Source organism: Lithobates pipiens, unplaced genomic scaffold, assembly GCF_037356315.1.
Source record: "Lithobates pipiens isolate NorthernLeopardFrog02 unplaced genomic scaffold, aLitPip1_a1.2 Scaffold_8, whole genome shotgun sequence".
NCBI classification, from domain to species: Eukaryota; Metazoa; Chordata; class Amphibia; order Anura; family Ranidae; genus Lithobates; species Lithobates pipiens.
This window is the reverse complement of record NW_027507903.1, coordinates 612,385,980-612,404,643: the sequence shown is the minus strand read 5'-3', so window position 1 is coordinate 612,404,643 and position 18,664 is coordinate 612,385,980. Positions and strand designations below refer to the sequence as shown.

Genomic DNA, 18,664 nt, shown 5'->3' with positions numbered 1-18,664 from the left:
TTTTGTTAAAATGAACACAAAAATCCCTGAAATGCGGACAAAAATGCATTCAAACGATAACGAATGTATGTCTAATAAATTATGGTTTAACATACTGTACCATGAAGCCTCTTCATTCTATTACCTTCCATGCATGAGAGAACCTACATGCTTTGTATGGATCCAGAGGACATACAAGATTTATTGTAACAAGTGGAGCATAATCTTATGCACCCTTAAAGGAGCTAATGAGTGGGATGCCTATGGTGGCTGAAATCTGTGCAAGCAAGTTTGATCTCTATTTTTTGAGTCCAGTCCTTCTCGTAAGAGGTGAGTGTTTATGTGAGGGTAGGCACCTTTGAAGAACCTTTTCTGTGAATCACTTTTCATTTAAAGAACACAAACAATTAGACTTTTTCTTCTTTTATTCACTAGTACTTGATGTGTATATATTGATTTTTACTTTTATTGTATGACATTTTGATTGTGTTATATTAAGAACCTTTGACATATAAGGTGGCACAATTATACTTTTTACATAATGTACATAGATCACCCAAAGGGGAATGTTTTATTTTCTCAGCAAAAGTGGAGTTACTCTTTAATTTTTATTGATGCGCTAGATAGGGTTTCCTCATTAGATATTCCCTGGCATTCATGTCTGGTCTGTACAATATGATAAAACATTTGGGAAAAAACATGCAAATCAGCAATGCCCAACTAGAAGACAGTATGGCAAAGATTTCCATGGCCACCGTGTACTTCCCCTGAGCACTAAGGTACGCTGGAATGAAAGCAATCCAAACACTGAGGAAGGCCAACATGCTGAAAGTAATATACTGGGCCTCATTGAAGCTATCAGGAAGCCTCCTAGCCAGAAAGGCCACAAGGAAACTAATGGAGGCTAAGAAACTAAGATACCCCAACATGGCCCAGAAGGCAATGACTGAACCTTCATTGCACTCAAAGCTTATAAACCTCAACTGGTATCTAGTGCTAAGTTCTGGAAATGGAGGGGCAAGAGAATGCCAAGAAATACACAAAATTAGTTGTAAAAGGGAACAGATGGATATTATCAGAAATGAAACCCAAGGACTTGTCCATCTTCTCAATTTGCTACCAGGTTTGGTGGCAATGAAGGCAAAGACTACCATGATGGTTTTGGCCAAGATGCAAGAAATACAAAGAGTGAAAATCATGCCAAATGCAGAATGTCTTAGGAGACACGTCTCTTTCCGGGGAGGTCCAATGAAAGCCAAAGAACAAAAGAAACAAAGAGTCAAGGAGAGGAGGAGAAGGCGGCTCAGGTTGTAGTTGTTGGCTTTCACTATGGGGCTGGTTTTATACTTGACAAAAAGTCTCAGCATGGCATTAGGAACCAGAGTGGAGATGATGGCGGTTACGGCTAATGTTGCACCAAGGGGATCTTCATAAGAAAGGAACTCAATGGTTTTAGGAAGACACAAGGATTTCTGGGAATTTGGCCAATGATCCCATGGACACTTAAAACAATCAACAGAATCTGAAAAAAGATAGGAAAATAATTCCTTGCAGTAGGCAATACTGGAAGGTATAGCTGCAATCTGAATATAATCTGTAATCATTAAAATACAGGAAAGCAAATAAAACACGAAGAATCATGTCAATAGTTCATGTTTGAAAAATATTACAACAGCTCCAAATTAACACAGGAGGGCACATGGTCATACGTTCACAACAAAACTATTTTAGGAGAGAAAATAAAAGTAACATCTCTGCATCCTTCTGTTTCCAAAAGCAGGAAACAGTATTTAGACTATACACTCCGCCCAAAACCATCTCTCTGATTTGGTGCTAAATACATCTGTTAAAGCACAGAAGGTGATTGACAGCATCAGTTGTACATGTTTCGCTGTGAGATTGTGTAGAGAGGGTGTCCATTCCCTCTTCTCAGGTCTCAGATTACACTCCTCACTAATCTGTGCAGTGTGTGATGTCAGATTTCTGCACCCTGCCTGCTGGATTTATAAAACAGCTTCTGATCTGTGTGTATTATGCCGCGTACACACGATCGAATTGTCCGCCGTACTTAGTCCGATGAAATGCATTTCACCAGACAATCCGATCGTGTGTGGGCTTCAGCGGACTTTTCCAGCGTAAAGTCCGGTGGACTAAGAAAGTATTTTTGCAGTCCAATCTTTCCGCCGGACTTGGGTTTCAGTGGACAATACGTTCGTCAGTATGCTAGTCCGGCGGACTAAGAATGACGCATGCTCAGAAGCAAGTAGGAAAAAGGAAGCTATTGGCTACTGGCTATTGAACTTCCTTTTTCTAGTCCCGCCGTACGTGCTGTACGTCATCGCGCTAGTAAACGCCGGACTTTCTGTGTGTCTGTGTGTGGCCAAGTCCGTTCGGTAGAAAGTCCGCCGGACTATCCGCTGGATTGTTTGCCGGACTAAGTACGCCGGACAATTCGCTCGTGTGTATGTGGCATTAGAATGCCGTAGAGAATAAAGGGCTGCAGATATACAGGTATAACGTATGTAGGGTGATTTGTTTAATCTCTGTGTATCACCTGATGCTAGTCTCTTCAGTGGGTATATGTAAGGGTTTACAACCACTTTAACAGTTAAGTAGTGACCTGTGTTTAATCAAAGTATATCTCAAACTGTAATGCCCTGTACACTTGGTTTCAAATTTAGAAGGAAAAGGTTAGATCGTGTGTGGGCTATATCGGACTTTTTCCTTAGGAAATTCTAAAGGAAAAAATTTGAGAGCAGGATCTAAAATTTTCCGACAAAAAAAATCCGATCTGATTTTTTCCGATCGTTTGTAGAGAATTGCGACGGACAAAGTGCCACGCATGCTCAGATCAAATTACAACACCAAAGCTATTGGCTACTAGCCTCTACGTAATCCCGTAATATGCAATAAACGTCACCACGTTCCAAACTATCAGATTTTCCAACAACTTTGTCCGACCGTGTGTATGCAACACCAGTTTCAGAAAAAATCTGATGGATTTTGTGGTCGGAATGTCCGACCGTGTGTACAAGGCATTAGACTTTCCCCTCAGGAAGTTGGCCTGGTACTGCAGGATGCTACCACTGCCATGCACACCATGCAGACATTCCATGCTAGCCTTCAATGTTATCCCTGAAGCTATCTACCTAGTTGCAATTAAAAAAGCTGTGGATAAGTCATGGAGCCAGAGAGAAGGTAATGTGCACTATATAGGCAGCTGCCTGGACACCCAAGGTATACAGTAATTGTGGGTGTTAACAGAGAAGAAGGCAAGTGAGCAGTGGAAGAGGAATGAAATGGTGCATGGGAGAGCTGTCAAAGAGGGTACAGAGGTCAGCTGTGGAAAGAAGGTGTAGGGGGGTACAGAGGGGAGTGATGGATGAGCGGTAAAAAAGTAAGCTGTGCCAAAGGGGTGGAGGGAAGGACTGGCGATGAGGGTTGCAATGGTAAGCTGTAAATAAGGGGCCTTAGTAGTAATCCTATAACATGATGGTAGACATAGAGGGCATGTTTTTTGTGCCATTCATTATTGGTCCTGTTCATGACCAGTGGAAAGCAATGTAGGGCTTTCAAGATCACAGTAGTGATTTTTGAATGTAACTCTTGCGCACGTTCTTCCAAGCTTGACCCAATTTGAGACTTTAAAATTATTTACCTGACTGGTTGGAGATCTCTCCCTGGGGACAAGGTACACACTGAAAGCAACAGAGAGGTTGTCCCCTCCTAGTAGCCTTACGAAATCCCGGTGGACAGCTTTCACTGCAGACTGAACGGGGAACCTGGTGGTATTCCAACCACAAGACATCTGTTATTTTAACTACTAAAGATAAAGCAGAATTTCAAAACTAAAAACAAAATTGATGTATGGATTCATTGCTTTGGCTATAGAAGACAATACATTTCAAAGTATATTCACACTTCCCCTTCATTTCAGGTTGTTAACTTGTTGAACCTGCCAGTGCTACTGGGAATCCTGGATTTCCTTAAGAGGAGTGATAAATCTGTATTACTTAATCAATTACCTTGTCGCACTCAGCTCAGGAACAGAGCTGACACTGCCTCCAGGGTTAAGGCAGGGATATGTTTTTCCCCACATCCGGTATACATCAGTATGCCCAGCCTATTGCCCAGAGAGGAAGAAGACAACCCATGGCATTGGCCTTTATGTGACCACCGAAAAAAACTGTACAAAGACTGGCTATAGAGTTATTTTTTGTAAAGGCTGAAATGTAGACTTGAGCGCATATTCTTACCATGTATTTAATAAGAAGTGTTTGTGGTTTGAATATATCTATTTTTACCCCCTCCCCCTTCCCCCCTTTCCCCCTTTAAACACCCATAATCAGATTCCTCCATAGGGTAACAGAAAGCCCTTGTCCACAGCAAAGTCTGTCCGAACCCCTGCATCCAGGGCCAGACTTACCATTGGGCTTGACTGGGCTCAAGCCCATGGGACCCACCCAATAGGGGGCTCCGCCGAGATACATAGCCGAGTGTACTCAGCTCCGCTACGTTCACAGTCACACCCAGTCCGGCCCTATGATGGACATAACACTGGACTGGGCGTGACTGTGAGCCGAGCCGAGTACACTCCGCTACTCTTGGCTCCGCTTGGGACTGCGAGAGGACCCAGGAGCCGCCGAGAGGACATGAGAGCCGCAGAGATACACAGTACTCTGTATCTTGGCAGCGCCATTTTTGAACTTCAAGACTGCAATGATAAGGCTGCAAATGACAAGGCTACACTGACAAGGCTGCAAATGACACTGACAAGGCTGCAATGACACTGGACAAGGCTGCAGATGGATGGGCTAGGCTGCAGATGGACACTGATAAGGCTGCATTGATGGGCATTTAAATGTAAATTCTTTCCTTAAACTTCCCTCCTAAATGTTTTTTTCCTTAAAATTACCTCCTAAACTTGGGGTGCATGTTATATGCTGATGCGTGTTATACGCAGATAAATACGGAAATGTATAGAAGGTAGGGCCCAAAAGTGACTCAAGCCCAGGGGCCCCCACCACCCTAAGTCAATCCTTGCCTGCATCACATAAAGGGCCATCGAAACCGGTCATAATCGGAAAATGCATAATTGGCAGTGGGGTTGATTTACTAAAGGCAAATCCACTTTGCAGTACAAGTGCACTTGGAAGTGCAGTCACTGTAGATCTGAGGGGACTATCTGACTTGAGGGGAAGCTCTGCTGATTTCTATCATTCAATCATTTGCAAGCAAAAATTCTGTTTTTATTTTCCTTGCATGTCCCTCTAAGATCTACAGCGACTGCACTTCAAAGTGCACTTCCAAGTGCATTTTCAGCTTTGTAGTGCAAAGTGGATTTGCCTTTAGTAAATAAGCCCCGATGTGTGTAATTCAAATGCATGGATGGCAATGTAGTTAGTTTGAACACACCTGTTGGTCTCCATTCGGCCACCACATCATGCTGGTGTTGACACTGAACAGTTGACTGGGAGCTGCCCCTGTGTCATAACTGCCAACCTTGATGTAACGTATGGAATCTTCTGGGTTCAGCTGCCAGTTGACAATGTCATAGACTGCTGGTGGATCTCCATTCTCATCAAAGAAGAGCTCTCTGCCACTGCTCAGTTTCACCCTGACTTTCTTCATGTAGTTCAGGAGCTGTGAGGTCAAAGATAGAAACAAATATTTTAGCAATGAACTTCATGACCATGTTATTTATTTTTTATTTTGGATAAAGTAAGAAAGGATTATAACCTCTTTAAAGAGGAAGTAAACCCTGATGGGTTTACTTCCTCTTTGTCTCCCTGCAAAGGAAAAGCATAATGGACTACTATGCATCACATAGTAGCCCATTATGTGTCACTTACCTGACACAGGAGCCAGCGATGTCACCGCTGTCCCCTGTAGTCCGGAGCCTCCATCTTCCTTCTGGGTATCGCTGCGCCGGCCACTCACAGTGCCGGAGAAGCGATGACGTCACTCCCACGCATGCGCACGGGAGCCGCCACTAACGACATATCGCCGCTAGCAGCGGCATGCCACTAACGACAATAGTGCGCCTGCGCGCCACTGTCTACGGCGCATGCGCCGTAGACAGCTGTGCCTGTCTTTTAGTAAATGTCTCCTAAACCATGTAGGTTTAGGAGATATTTCTTGGACCTACAGGTAAGCCTTAATCTAGGCTTACCTGTAGGTCAAAGTGGTTTGTAAGGGTTTACAACCACTTTAAGATTTATTTTTGCCCTCTTTGTCCCAATAGGGAGATTTGCCTTAACTTCCTGTCCCATAGCCAACACAGGAAATGAGAGGAAATCCCTGCAAATTAAGAGAAGCTCTCGGAGACCCCCAGGTCCCCATTTAGAAGATTTCCCCTCTATTACTTTTCTGGGGTCAACCCAAAAGGTGGTATTTTCTTTTACAATCACTTTCAATGTTAATAGTAAACAGGGTAAATAGAGAGGATAAATCTCTTTACTTTTAAGCCCCCCTCCTGGTTTAAACAATAATGTGACAATTTCTACTTACTCTCTCTATGCTCCAGAACTGTCCCCAGCTTCTTCCTGCATCCAGTACCACTGGTCCTCTTCTGGGCTGAACAACAGGAATTGTCAATCTATTTCCTATGACCCTATCTAGTCATTAGACTGTATGTTCCTCAATTTCCTGCAGTCAGCCAGGTGCCAACTGCCAAGACCTTGAAATACACTTTTGCTCCACTGTAGTCCACCACCCAAATACCAAGGACATTCCTCTTCTACCAAGGTTTATTGGAAATACAGCACACCACTTACCCCCACCCAAAGCCATGCCCCCAACATGTTTCACTCATGGGAATGATTCCCATAATTAAGCTCTGCTGTGGATGAAACATGTTGGGAGCATGGCTATGGGTGGGAGTGAGCAGTGTGCTGGCATTGTAATATACCTTTAAAGTAATATAGTGCAGTGCTGATGAAAAATGAAATAGAGATGATTTCCAGTAAAAAAAATTATACGATATATAAATGTGCAGATAAATACACAACAAATTAAGACTGCCCAACAATAATGAAAAATTTAAGCAAACCAACAGCGTTAGTGCATATAAAGTGCATATAGTCCATATAATATGGCAAAGAATAATGTGACTGTGAAACTGGGTGAACTGGTTGTCTGTAGATAATCCACCACCATAAGGAAAGAGGCTTACCAGACAGGTTGTACCCAGCTAGGCATATGCCTGATGGGTCAACCAAGCTTTTGGTGTAAAGCCAGGTACACACGGGTGGACTGTCTGGCCAACTTAGTCCGCCGAAACACATTTCAGCGGACAGTCCGCTCGAGTGTGAGCTTCAGCTGACTTTTTCAGCGTGCAGTCTGGCGGACTAAGTATTTCGGCATTTCCGTAATACTGTCCGTCGGACTCACATTTCGGCGGACAAGGGGCGGTGTCACATGGCTTTATGTCACATGGGTTGGTGTCACATGGTGACCCCGCCCCCTTACGAGGTCATAGTCCCCATGTGACATCAACCCATGTGACCAACCCATGTGACATAAAGCCATGTGACACCGCCCCATTGTCCCTATATAAGTGGCCGCGCAGTGCGTCCCTGGCATTCCGGCCGGAGAGATCGTCGAGGCAACATCTCCTGGAGAATAAGAAGAAGAAGAAGAAGAACGGAAGGAGGCGGCAGCGGCGGCGACAGAAGACCGGGCCACCGCCTGTAAAAGAGCTATAAGAAGGCGCGGTGGCCTGGCAGAAGAACCGAAGAGGGGGACAAGACCCCTGAAGTCGGGAGAAGAGGCCGGCGGCGAGGAAGAAAGCCGGACTCCTCCGCTAGCAAAAGAGCTACAAAAAGATAGCGGAGGAGTCCGGCGAGAAGACCCCCGAAGACGGAAGACCCCCGGAGCTGTGCAATAAAGTATTTTATCTCGTGTGTTGTGTTTTTTTTGGTACTTTTATTTTACAGTTGAATGGGTAGGGGTACATTGTACCCCATACTCATTCACATAGGGTGGGGGGCCGGTATCCGGGGGCCCCCTTATTAAAGGGGGCTCCCGGATTCCGATAAGCCCCCCGCCCGCAGACCCCGACAACCAACGGCCAGGGTTGTCGGGAAGAGGCCCTTGTCCTCATCAACATGGGGACAAGGTGCTTTGGGGTGGGGGGGCCGCGGGGCCCCCCCTTCCCCAAGGCACACCCCCATGTTGAGGGCACGCGGCCTGGTACGGCTCAGGAGGGGGGGGGGCGCTCGCTCGCCCCCCTTTCCTGGCCAGCCGGGTAGCGTGCTCGGACAAGGGTCTGTTGTGGACTTGGGGGGACCCCCACGCCGATTTTTTTCGGCGTTGGGGTTTCCCTTTAAGTCCATACCAGGCGGCGGGGCCAGCGACGTCTCCTTTGCGGGCCCCGCCTACCCGGAGACGTGCTCGAAATGAGCGGACTTTGCTCCGCGTGTGTGGGCGAGTCTGTTCATTTGAAAAGTAGGGCGGATAGTATGGCGGACTTAGTACGCCGTATTAGTCCGCTCAAAAAGTGGTGTGTGTGGTCAAGTCCGTTCATTCGAAAGTATGACGGACTGTCCGTCAGATTGTCTGAGGGACTAAGTTGGCCAGACAGTCCGCCCCGTGTGTACGCGGCTTAACACACCCAAGGAAAGGTACAGCAACCCACGACTTCCAATATTGACCAATCTGGTAGGGATCCATTAAAGTAGTGACATCGATAGGTATCCACCATAGGTATAATGACCGAAATTCATAAGCGGTTCCTCTCAATATGACATATGGCAAAAGGAGAAAAATGGGGCCACATAGTGGGATTCCATTTTAAATGTAAAACATTTATTGAAAAAATGATTCAATGGTCACTTACATTTAAGAAGACATTAAAAGCATATGGATAAAGCCAAGTAACGCAGGGGCATCAGCAGAGCCTGTCCCGACGTTTCGTCCCAATAAGGCATCCTCTGGGGTGAGGGTTTGGGGTGCATCCCCCAGAGGATGCCTTTTTGGGACGAAACGTCGGGACGGGCTCTGCTGATGCCACTGCGTTACTTATCCATATGCTTTTTAATCTTCTCAAATGTGAGCGCCATTTTATAATTTTTTCAATAAATGTTTTACATTTAAAATGGAAACACACTATGTGGCCCCATTTTTCTCCTTTTGCCATATGTTATATTGAGAGGAACCACTTATGAATTTTGGTATTATACCTATGGTGGATACCTATCGATGTCACTAATTTAACGGATCCCTACCACATTGGTCTATATTGGAAGTCGTGGGTTGCTGTACCTTTCCTTGGGTGTGTTACACCAAAAGCTTGGTTGACCCATCAGGCATACGCCTAACTGGTTCAACTTGTCTGGTAAGCCTCTTTCCTTATGGTGCTGGATTATCTACAGACAACCAGTTCACCCAGTTTCACAGTCACATTATTCTTTGCCATATCATATGGACTATATGCACTTCTTATGCACTAACGCTGTTGGTTTGTTTACATTTTTCATTATTGTTGGGCAATCTTAATTTGTTGTGTATTTATCTGCACATTTATATATTGTAGCAATTTTTATTGGAAATAATTTCACTGTTTATTAAATTTTTTCATCAGTGCTGCACTATATTACTTTATTCGTTCACTTATCTACAGATTATCTGATGTGCTGGAAGCTATCACTATTTGTATAAGACAGCCTGTTTTTTTTCCACATATTTTTTATATTGCCATATACCTTGGCTAGAGTTGATGGATTAAGTATTGTGTGTGGTCCATTATATATTTTTATACATATGTGCAAACAATAAACCTTTGTTAAGACTTTAACAGTTGTGTGGTCTCAGTTGTACCAGTAAAGTCTGGCTGAATTTCTTTGGTTGTTTTAATTTCATATAGGGATGTATTCAACTGCATAATTCATGCAAATTGACTGTTGCTAAGGGTGAGAGAACCTCATGGTGACTGGGAATATATTCTAGACCTTATGAACATTTCACCCACCATTGAAAAGATGATGTGTGAATGTAAAATGGTGGAAATCATTTTGGTTTATTCTTACTCCAGCAAACCTGCTTATCATCAGTGGTTAATCTAAAAGTAGATTTCACATAATTATGATAACAATATTTGAAAACCTGTTTTGAATTTATAGCCGAGAATTGGGTTGTAAATAATTTGCCCGTTAAGGAACCATTAATGCATAGAAGAGTTGTAAGGAAAAGCAAGGAAAAAAATAAGTGGTCCATATAGTGCACCCCTTTTTTGCTTTTTTTTTGTATTTTTCTCAAAATATTGTGTTTAAGTATAGATCTATGCCATACATGTTTTGTCCAAAGCATAGTAAAAGACTAAGTTCACCTTTTCCAGAAAAGAGCCCATGCAGTCAACAGGACCCAAATAGATATTAAAAATCTGTGGCATTTTTTAAAATGACCATGAATTTTATTGTTTTACCTGAAGGCCATTTGGGTGTCCTCAGACGTCTGGCTATTAAACTCTTAGTTAGCAACTCCACGTCCTCCTGTCTCATTGCTAGGCTGGGTGCGAGCATCCACTGGTTTTCATGTCCTAGCAACAAGTCAAGATGTGGGGGTTGCTAACTAAGAGTTTATTTGCTAGGCTTCTGAGGGGATCCACATGGCCTACAGGTAAAACAATAAAATGAATGATCGTTTTACAAAGCTGCATAGATGTTTAAAATCTATTGTTGCCCTTTGATTGCATTTTCTGGAAAAGGTGAACTTAGCCTTTAACCACTTGCTTACTGGGCACTTAAACCCCCTCCTGCCCAGACCAATTTTCAGCTTTCAGCGCTGATGCACTTTGAATGACAATTGCGCGGTCATACAACACCGTACCCAAATTAAATTTTTATCATTTTTTTCCCACAAATAGAGATTTCTTTTGGTGGTATTTAATTACAGCTGGGGTTTTTATTTTTTGCTAAACAAACAAAAAAAGATGCAAAATAATTTTTTTTAAAAAATCATGTTTAATAGTTTGTTATAAAAATTTTCTCCTTCATTGAAATGCGCTGATGAGGCGGCACTGGTGGGCACTGATAGGCTGCACTGGTGGGCACTGATAGGCATGGTTAAAGTGGCACTGATAGGCACAGATAAGGCAGTACTGATAGGCACAAATAAGGCAGCACTGATGGGCACAGATAAGGCGGCACTGATGGGCAAAGATGGGCACAGATAAGATGGCACGGATGGGTGGCACTAATGGTCACTGATAGTTACCACTGATAGATGGGACTGATGGGCACTGATAGGTGGCACTGATAGGTGGCTCTGATAGGTGGCACTGCTGGGCACTGATGGGCAGCACTGATGGGCACTGGTGGGCACTGGTAGATGACACTGATGGGCACGGATATGTGGCATATGAGGTGCAGCACTGTTGTTGAGGCAGATTGTGGGCACTGATAGGTGTCACTGTAGGCACTGATAGGTGGCACTATGGGCACTGATGGGTGGCACTATAGGCAATAATGGGTGGCACTATGGGCACTAAGGGGTGGTACTGATGGGTGGCACTTTTACTATAATTAGATGGCACTGGCAGGAGGCAGGTGGGCACTGATGACTTGGCCCCAGTTCGCGGTGATCGGGACTGAAGTCCCTCTCATGGCCGCCGGTGATCGGCTTTTTTTATAGCCGATTACCGCCTCTGATGTGATCACATGATCAGTTGTCATTGACTGACAGCTGATCACGTGGTAAGGAGTAGGGATCGACCAATTGCTCCGATCTGTGATCTGGCAAGTCTCATAGACTCGCTGATCACAGAGCGCGGCGCGCGCTCCCCTCAGGGGGCACGCAGGCCGCTCGTGCACGGGACGATGTCAATAGACGTAGTCCCGGCAAAGCAGGTCTGCGTTGTAGCCGTCATTCGGCTATAGCGCGGATCCGAAGCAGTTAAAAACACTTATGGTTAACTGACTCACCCCCTGCTAGTCATGTTCCCGCATTCCTTCATACAACCAGCTTGTTTTGGATGCTTACATTTCAAGTACATTTTGTTTTAGTAAATAAATGGCATCTTGTCAACTTTAAAAGTCACCAACAAATAAAATATGTTTGTTACCTGCCATGGATAGAAATTTGAAACACTGGCACATTTGTTGGAGCAACTTCTCAGGTCTTTTAAAGCTTTGGCGACAATTTGTACAGCCATGTAAGCACTGTAGGTGACTCGCAAGTTGGAGACATCAGTGAAGCTGTTCTGAACTCTTTCCAGGCTCTCCTCACCTGTACAAAATTTAACTGAGGTGTTTGGAACACTCGTAACATTGCTTTGGTTTACTAATGCACAATTGAAAGTTTTCTCCCAGAGGATCTTCAACCACTTTCCTCCCAAGGGCGAAGAGGGGTGGACTTTGTTAAGGAACTCCTTCAATCCCATGATTGTCCCACTGGGAAGAGCTAATCCAATTGTTCCAGAGACAAACTGGGCAAGGGTTCCCACAGAGAAGAGGGCAGATGTTGCCCAAGCTTCACTGGCCACAAATACTCTTTGGGTAACATTCTGCCTTATCATCTCAAGCGATATCGGAGCAAAATCAACGTCCTTGGAGAAGACAACCACCACCATTGCTAATGACTCTTTAATGACATTGACAATGTGTGGGGCATTGCGGTCAGGTTGATTGGAGGGAATGTTTTCAGTAAAAGCCACACACGCTCCAGTCTTGGCAATTTCTTGTTTGACAAGCTGAATGCCTTGCTGTCCATAATCATTGTCTATGCCCAGCAGGCCCACCCATGTCCAGCCAAAATGTAACAATAGCTGGGCAATACCCCTAGATTGAAAAGCATCACTAGGAACGTTTCTGAAGAAAGAGGGGAACTTTCTTCTGTTACTGAGGAGAGGACTTGTAGAAAAATAGCTGATCTGTTGGAAAAAAAAAATGTTTATGAAAATGACTAAGACCCATAACATTTTCCAAAAAAACTCTGTGACAAGACAATAAAATAAAATAATCTTTAAATTTAGAATCTATTTAAAAACCCAAATGTGCCTGCAATATGTGAAAAAAAAAATTGTAAAATAAACTGGTGCTAACAAACCACCATAAATTACTTGCTTGGACAGCTGCTGTTTACAAGTTTCTGTTGCTACTTGTACAATTATACCAACAATTAGAGAGCTCTCCTGTATATTTGAATCGTGATTAATTACAATAATGCAATAATGCCTCTATTTAGTTTCAATCCATGCTATAGCATGCTTTGTGCATGAAAAGGTCAATCAAATATGATGCAGAGATCAGTACATCCGTGCTTGTATGTATGAGCACTCCGTGACCCCCCCCCCCCCCCCCTCGTGCTCCCACAGTCACTAGAGGTATATGACTGTCAGCGCTAGCAAAAGAGTCAAGCAAGTATCTCTTTATCTTTACTCCCAGGGCTCTGGAATACCTCTGCTGATGCAGCGTGTATATACTTCATATCCAGGGGATCTCTCATCTGAGCTAACATAAATTGACTCCATGTACAAGGTCTTGGTCAGTACCACTTCTTTTTGTGGACCACAATGCTCAGACAAATGTAAAGGATGAAAAGGGGGAAGCTACCATAGTGTAGTAATATTTATTAGATTAAAATGTCTTAGCCCTTGTACACACGGTCGCCGGTCGGACATTCTGCCAACCAAATCCGTTGGATTTTGTCGGACGGATTTTGTCCCATGGATTGTGTCTTAAACTGTTACATACACACGGTCGGACCAAGTTGTCGGAAAATCTGATCGTTCAGAACGTGATGACGTTATTTCATTACGACGGGACTACGTTCACGCTAGTAGCCAATAGCTTTGGTGTAGGAATTTGATCTGAGCATGCGTGGCACTTTGTCCGATCGGAATTCTCTACACATGATCGGAGTATGTCCGATCGGACCAGTTTGTCGGAAAATATTTCCAAGTTGGAAAATTGGGTCCGACGGAAACAGTCCGATGCATACCACACACAGTCGGATTATCCGACAAAACGGTCCGATAGGACACATTCCGTCGGAATCTCCGATCGTGTGTACAAGGGCTTACAATCAATACACTTACATATACATGTAATAGAACAGCTTAAAAATCCAAATCGCACCATCACCGTGCACTCCATGTTTCAGAAGTGACTTCACCAAAAGCCCTTCCCACCAAGTTTCATCATAACCAATTGCTTATGATGAAACGTGTTGGAAATAGATTTTAGGGCATTTAAAGCTAATATAATTAGAATGTATTACCTGTTTGTTTCCATTTACATTGCATCATTTTCAATATTTTCAAAAACAACTTTTTAGTTTATAGATCTGAGGGTGTCTAGACTTTGTATATGCATAATTAGAGGTTTAATTCAAAGTACCACCCATTAAGAAAATATGTTCTGTAGCGGCTTCATGACAGCTCTAGTCTCACTTGAGTGTCTTTGGTTGATTTTTGGGTGTTTTTGTATAGGCATTTTTAAATTTCAGTATTTTTTTTAACAGTAGTCTTGAACTTTTTAAATTTCATTTATGGCCAATAAAAAGCTAGGTAAGCAAAAGCACAATATGTGTATTATTTTATGGAGCTTTTCCCTTTACTTTTTGGGGGCCAAAAAGCACAAATTATTTTTTAAGTGACAAGATTTAAACTACACTATGCTCACATGTCAACAGGCACCACTTAATATAATAGAAATCCTTCTGTCGAGCATTAAACTGCTGTAAAGCTTCAAATCACGCTTCAGATTTCTCAGGTGTAAACAGGACCTTAATTTAAAAGTAGACAGTAAATGGTGCACATAGGCACTACAAAGCAATACAAAAGTTCTCCTCCACACTTTCCAGCTAACCAGCAAAAAAAAAAAAAACTGTAAAAAAAAAAAAAAAAAATGATAAGAAAAAAAAAGACAAAAAAAAACAAGTGAAAAACAGAGGTTTTGTTGCACACATCTATAAAAACAAGTAAAGCCAAACTGCTGTATCAAGACAGCCCTGTAAAGTGTGGTCCCTAACACAGAAGTACAGTATCTAATTCTTCATGTGTGCCTTTTGCGTTTTTGATCATTTTAAATGAATCTGAGCATTTTTATTCTTTTGTTTCATTGTCTCGCTGTTTCTAGTTTGTTATACGACACACTTGAATTTATTAGCATTTCTTTATGTTTTAGAATAAAATCTTGGTGTATGTTACCTGAGGATAGTGGAGGAGCCCAAGAATGTGAGCCAGGAGTATAGAGTGTGTAGATGCAGAGTGACCAATGACGGCACTTAGAGGGACATTTGGGAGACATCGGTAATTGGGGATTGCCATTCCATTTCCCGTCTGTGCATGTAACATTCCTTCTAAACTTTGCTGTACCACCATACAGGAGTCATAGGCCTGGAAGCCCAATGTGATGTTGGGGAGAATAGCTGGGCTCTGTGTGATCTCATTTATTGCAAACACCATTGCTTGGAGCTGTTGGAAATTCTCAAAGCTGAACCTTCAATGTAATTAATATAACATATAAAATATTAAAATAAAGGCATTACATAAATTCAGCTTCTTCTTAGGGTCAATGAAAAACCTTTTTTGTGGGGAGGGGATTTGTTCTACCCTACCCTGTTTATTATTATCTTATGTTATGGAGATATCAGATATGACATTTGTTTTTCACTGACAGTGGGTTTGTTTAAATGCTTGTATGAATATGATCCACCAACACACTGCCAAACAAGAATATTAACAAACCAAGATTTGTAGACCTTTGCAGATCATATAGTCACAATAATAATGCTTAAGTGGCCAATTAATCAGGCATTTGAGCATTTAATATAACAGAGATAAGAAAACTTCTGAGCAGCTTGATCAGTTTTGCTTCAGCTAAATTTGTTAAAAAATAGTCAATCTTCTAAATTGGAAGTCCCATTGAAGTCAATAAAAACCAAACCAGGCTGCAAGAAACTGTAATAACAAGCAGCCAGTGATGCAAAATTATGAGGAATGGTCAGGGAGGTTCTTGGCAGTCCTACCTGATGAGATGATGGGGCCTACAAAATGGCCTGCTCCCTTTAAAAATGCTACAAGTTCTATGATAGAAGGGTAAGATCTTGGGCTGTCAAGCAAAAGGTGTTCAGGAAATAGCAGAAGCAGATGTAAGGTAAAAACAGCCTTTGGATCCCCCAAAAAAAACATTTGAAGTCTATTGGAAATCCAAGTCACTAAAACTAACATTAAAATTCAGATTCAAATTAAAGTCATCCATTAATTCTAACCCTACCCTTTCCACTACAACTGAAACCAACCAATGAGCCATCCATCCCATTTTACTTCCTTTCTTCTCCTTCATCCTTTATTCATTCCTTACTTGCTCCATTTTCTCTCTTTCATCCTTCCTTCCTCTCCCTTTTCTCTTTCATTAATGAATTATTACAGGTTCTTATATAGTGCAGTCAATTTAGGCAGTGCTTTACATATACAGTGTATATTTTACATTCACATCAGTCCCTGCCCTCAAGGAGCTTACATTCTAATGTCACTAACTCACATTTATACATACACATACTGGGGCCAATTTAGACAAGAACCAATTAACCTACCAACATAAAACAAAAGAGCTAAGGACATGAATTTGAAGCAATGGGTCCTACCAAACTCACAACAATAAGGTTCTGCCACTAAAGCCTAAGAGCAAGAGCATACAATGGGGAGGTTACTTTAATACAGAGTGGATCCAGCACCCTTCATTCTGGATGCCAGCAGGGCCGGCTTTCCATGTGCAGTCACTTCCACTACAGAGTGGTTCCAGTGTCTGCTAACTCGGACACCGACAGGGCCGGGCTTTCCTGTGCAGCTACTTGGGCAGTAGGATCATCTGAGACAAGCACGGAGCAGAGCATCCTTGGTGGAGACATACTCAGATGGAGACTGGCTGGAGACTTGATCGGACAGTGCTAAAGTACCGATGCCATTGTCATGTTTTAGCGCTTTGATGCCATGTTATGACTGCCATTTTTTCCACCTAGTCCCAGCCTCTCCATACTTGTTTCCCACCCACGCGAGATTGCACATACAGCATCCACTCATAGGGTGGTAGGGGGTCACACAATCCACAACCATTCTCACTTAGATGCATAACACGACTGTGAGAGTCAGAAGATTAGTCATCACCCTAAAGATGTGCACCATTCATTACTGCGACTGGCTGAGTTCCCATATTTAACTACTATTCTCCAGTCCTCTGACTGCTACCAATGCATGAGACACCGGATGGTTCACTCTAACACTTGGACACTGTCATCCCAGGGCCCTGCCCAGTTGCCACTATCTTAATATACTGATCACTCTTTGATTAGACAAGAATACTGCAATTGCTCTCAAAGATTGATTGAGTGGAGGATCCACCCGGTACCTAGCACACACAGGACTATCATCATTCATATAGCTGCTTGTGTGCTTTTTGCATTCTCCATTAGCTCGAGCCTCCAAGGAGTTGACACACAAAAGTATCACCTAGAAAGTCTCTTTTGGATACAGTCATATGGCCATTGGCCGTGGCAGTACCCCGTGTGTCAGCACACCTTGCAACTGGACGATTTTGTTTATATTCTGTGTTTTATGTTTGTGGTCTTGTTATATGTTTGCATGCTTGTCATGCTATGCACTTGTGGTTCTGTGTGTTTTCCTATCTGGGGGTTTATACCCTTAACCTATTTTAGGTGATCATATGGTTGTTAATACATAATACAATTTGCATAATTTTTGAATATAATCTGTCCACACCCTCACTTGTTTAGCCTACCTGTTTCCCCACCCTAGGGGAAGATTTTTTGTCAATTAACCTATCAGCATGTCTTTGGAGTGTGGGAGGAAACCGGAGTACCCAGAGGAAACCCGCGCAGGCACAGGGAGAGCATCCAAACTCCGTGCAGCTAGTGCCATGGTTGGGATTCAAGCTCACAAACCTAGTGCTGCTAGATAGAAGTACTAACCACTTAGCCACTGTGCGGCCCTCATCCCTTTCATCTCTCAAGCTGTGATGGAAAATGTTATTAATGTATGTTGTCAGATGTCCCCCAGTGTCAGTTTTGCTGTAATACACTCATGCGAGCGTATTCACACATACAGACATTGGTGGAAGACTATTGGCTGTGGAAACCCTCCCGTGGACACGGCAGATCTCTTTGCTCTTTTAGGGATGTTCATTTATGCTTCACCAAGAGACTGGCACCTGCATGGCGACTTCATTAACGCTCAGCAAACAGATCTGCGTACATGGGAACCATAGCATAACCATACAAAAACCATGGCCCACTGAACCATGATATAGTATGGCTCGCGTCATTGGTAGCAGTGGCAATGTGCACCCAATCGTGTTCAGAGTCATGTAAGTAGTGTTCAAATTGTGAGACACTTTGTGTCTCACAAGAAGCTTGCTGCATGGTTCTGCACACGACCATCTGCACATGTCACTACTGGAATTCTATTTGAATATATACATGTGTGTGATTGGTTCTTTTGTATACCAGTGTCTGATGAATCCTCCCTCAGACATCACTTACTTGGAGCAGGTAGTCCTAGGTGGTCTCTTGGTGAAGTTGTTACGCTGGAATATATTGTCCACATGAAGAGGTAGTACAATGCCAATCATCACATCTCCAGGCTGTATTATTCCCTCCAGCTCAGCCATATCCAGATGGCATGGGGAGTTTTTAGAGTTGAGTACATTACTAATATTAGACAGGACCA

The 18,664-nt window shown here is 43.1% G+C and overlaps 1 protein-coding gene across 1 annotated transcript; it reads right to left on the bottom strand.

The window, feature by feature from the left end:
- Positions 1 to 473: 473 nt before the first annotated feature.
- LOC143962335 (extracellular calcium-sensing receptor-like) lies at positions 474 to 18,605 on the bottom strand. The gene is made up of 6 exons (XM_077471634.1): positions 18,478 to 18,605; positions 15,128 to 15,419; positions 12,041 to 12,847; positions 5,395 to 5,622; positions 3,638 to 3,659; positions 474 to 1,573 (listed from the first exon to the last, which is right to left on the bottom strand). Exons 1-6 carry the CDS (start codon positions 18,603 to 18,605, stop codon positions 588 to 590), a joined length of 2,463 nt encoding a protein of 820 aa, XP_077327760.1. The 3' UTR covers positions 474 to 587.
- Between the last annotated feature and the right edge of the window lie 59 nt (positions 18,606 to 18,664).

Bases quoted from the DNA above. Each gene is read 5' to 3' on its own strand.
- LOC143962335 (XM_077471634.1), bottom strand. From the start codon at position 18,605: ATGGCTGAGCTGGAGGGAATAATACAGCCTGGAGATGTGATGATTGGC. The intron at 3,660-5,394 runs GTGTGTTCAAAC...CCTTGTCCCCAG, and splicing joins GGCCGAATGGAGACCAACAG to GGAGAGATCTCCAACCAGTC. The intron at 1,574-3,637 runs GTAAATAATTTT...TAATGATTACAG, and splicing joins AGAGATCTCCAACCAGTCAG to ATTATATTCAGATTGCAGCT.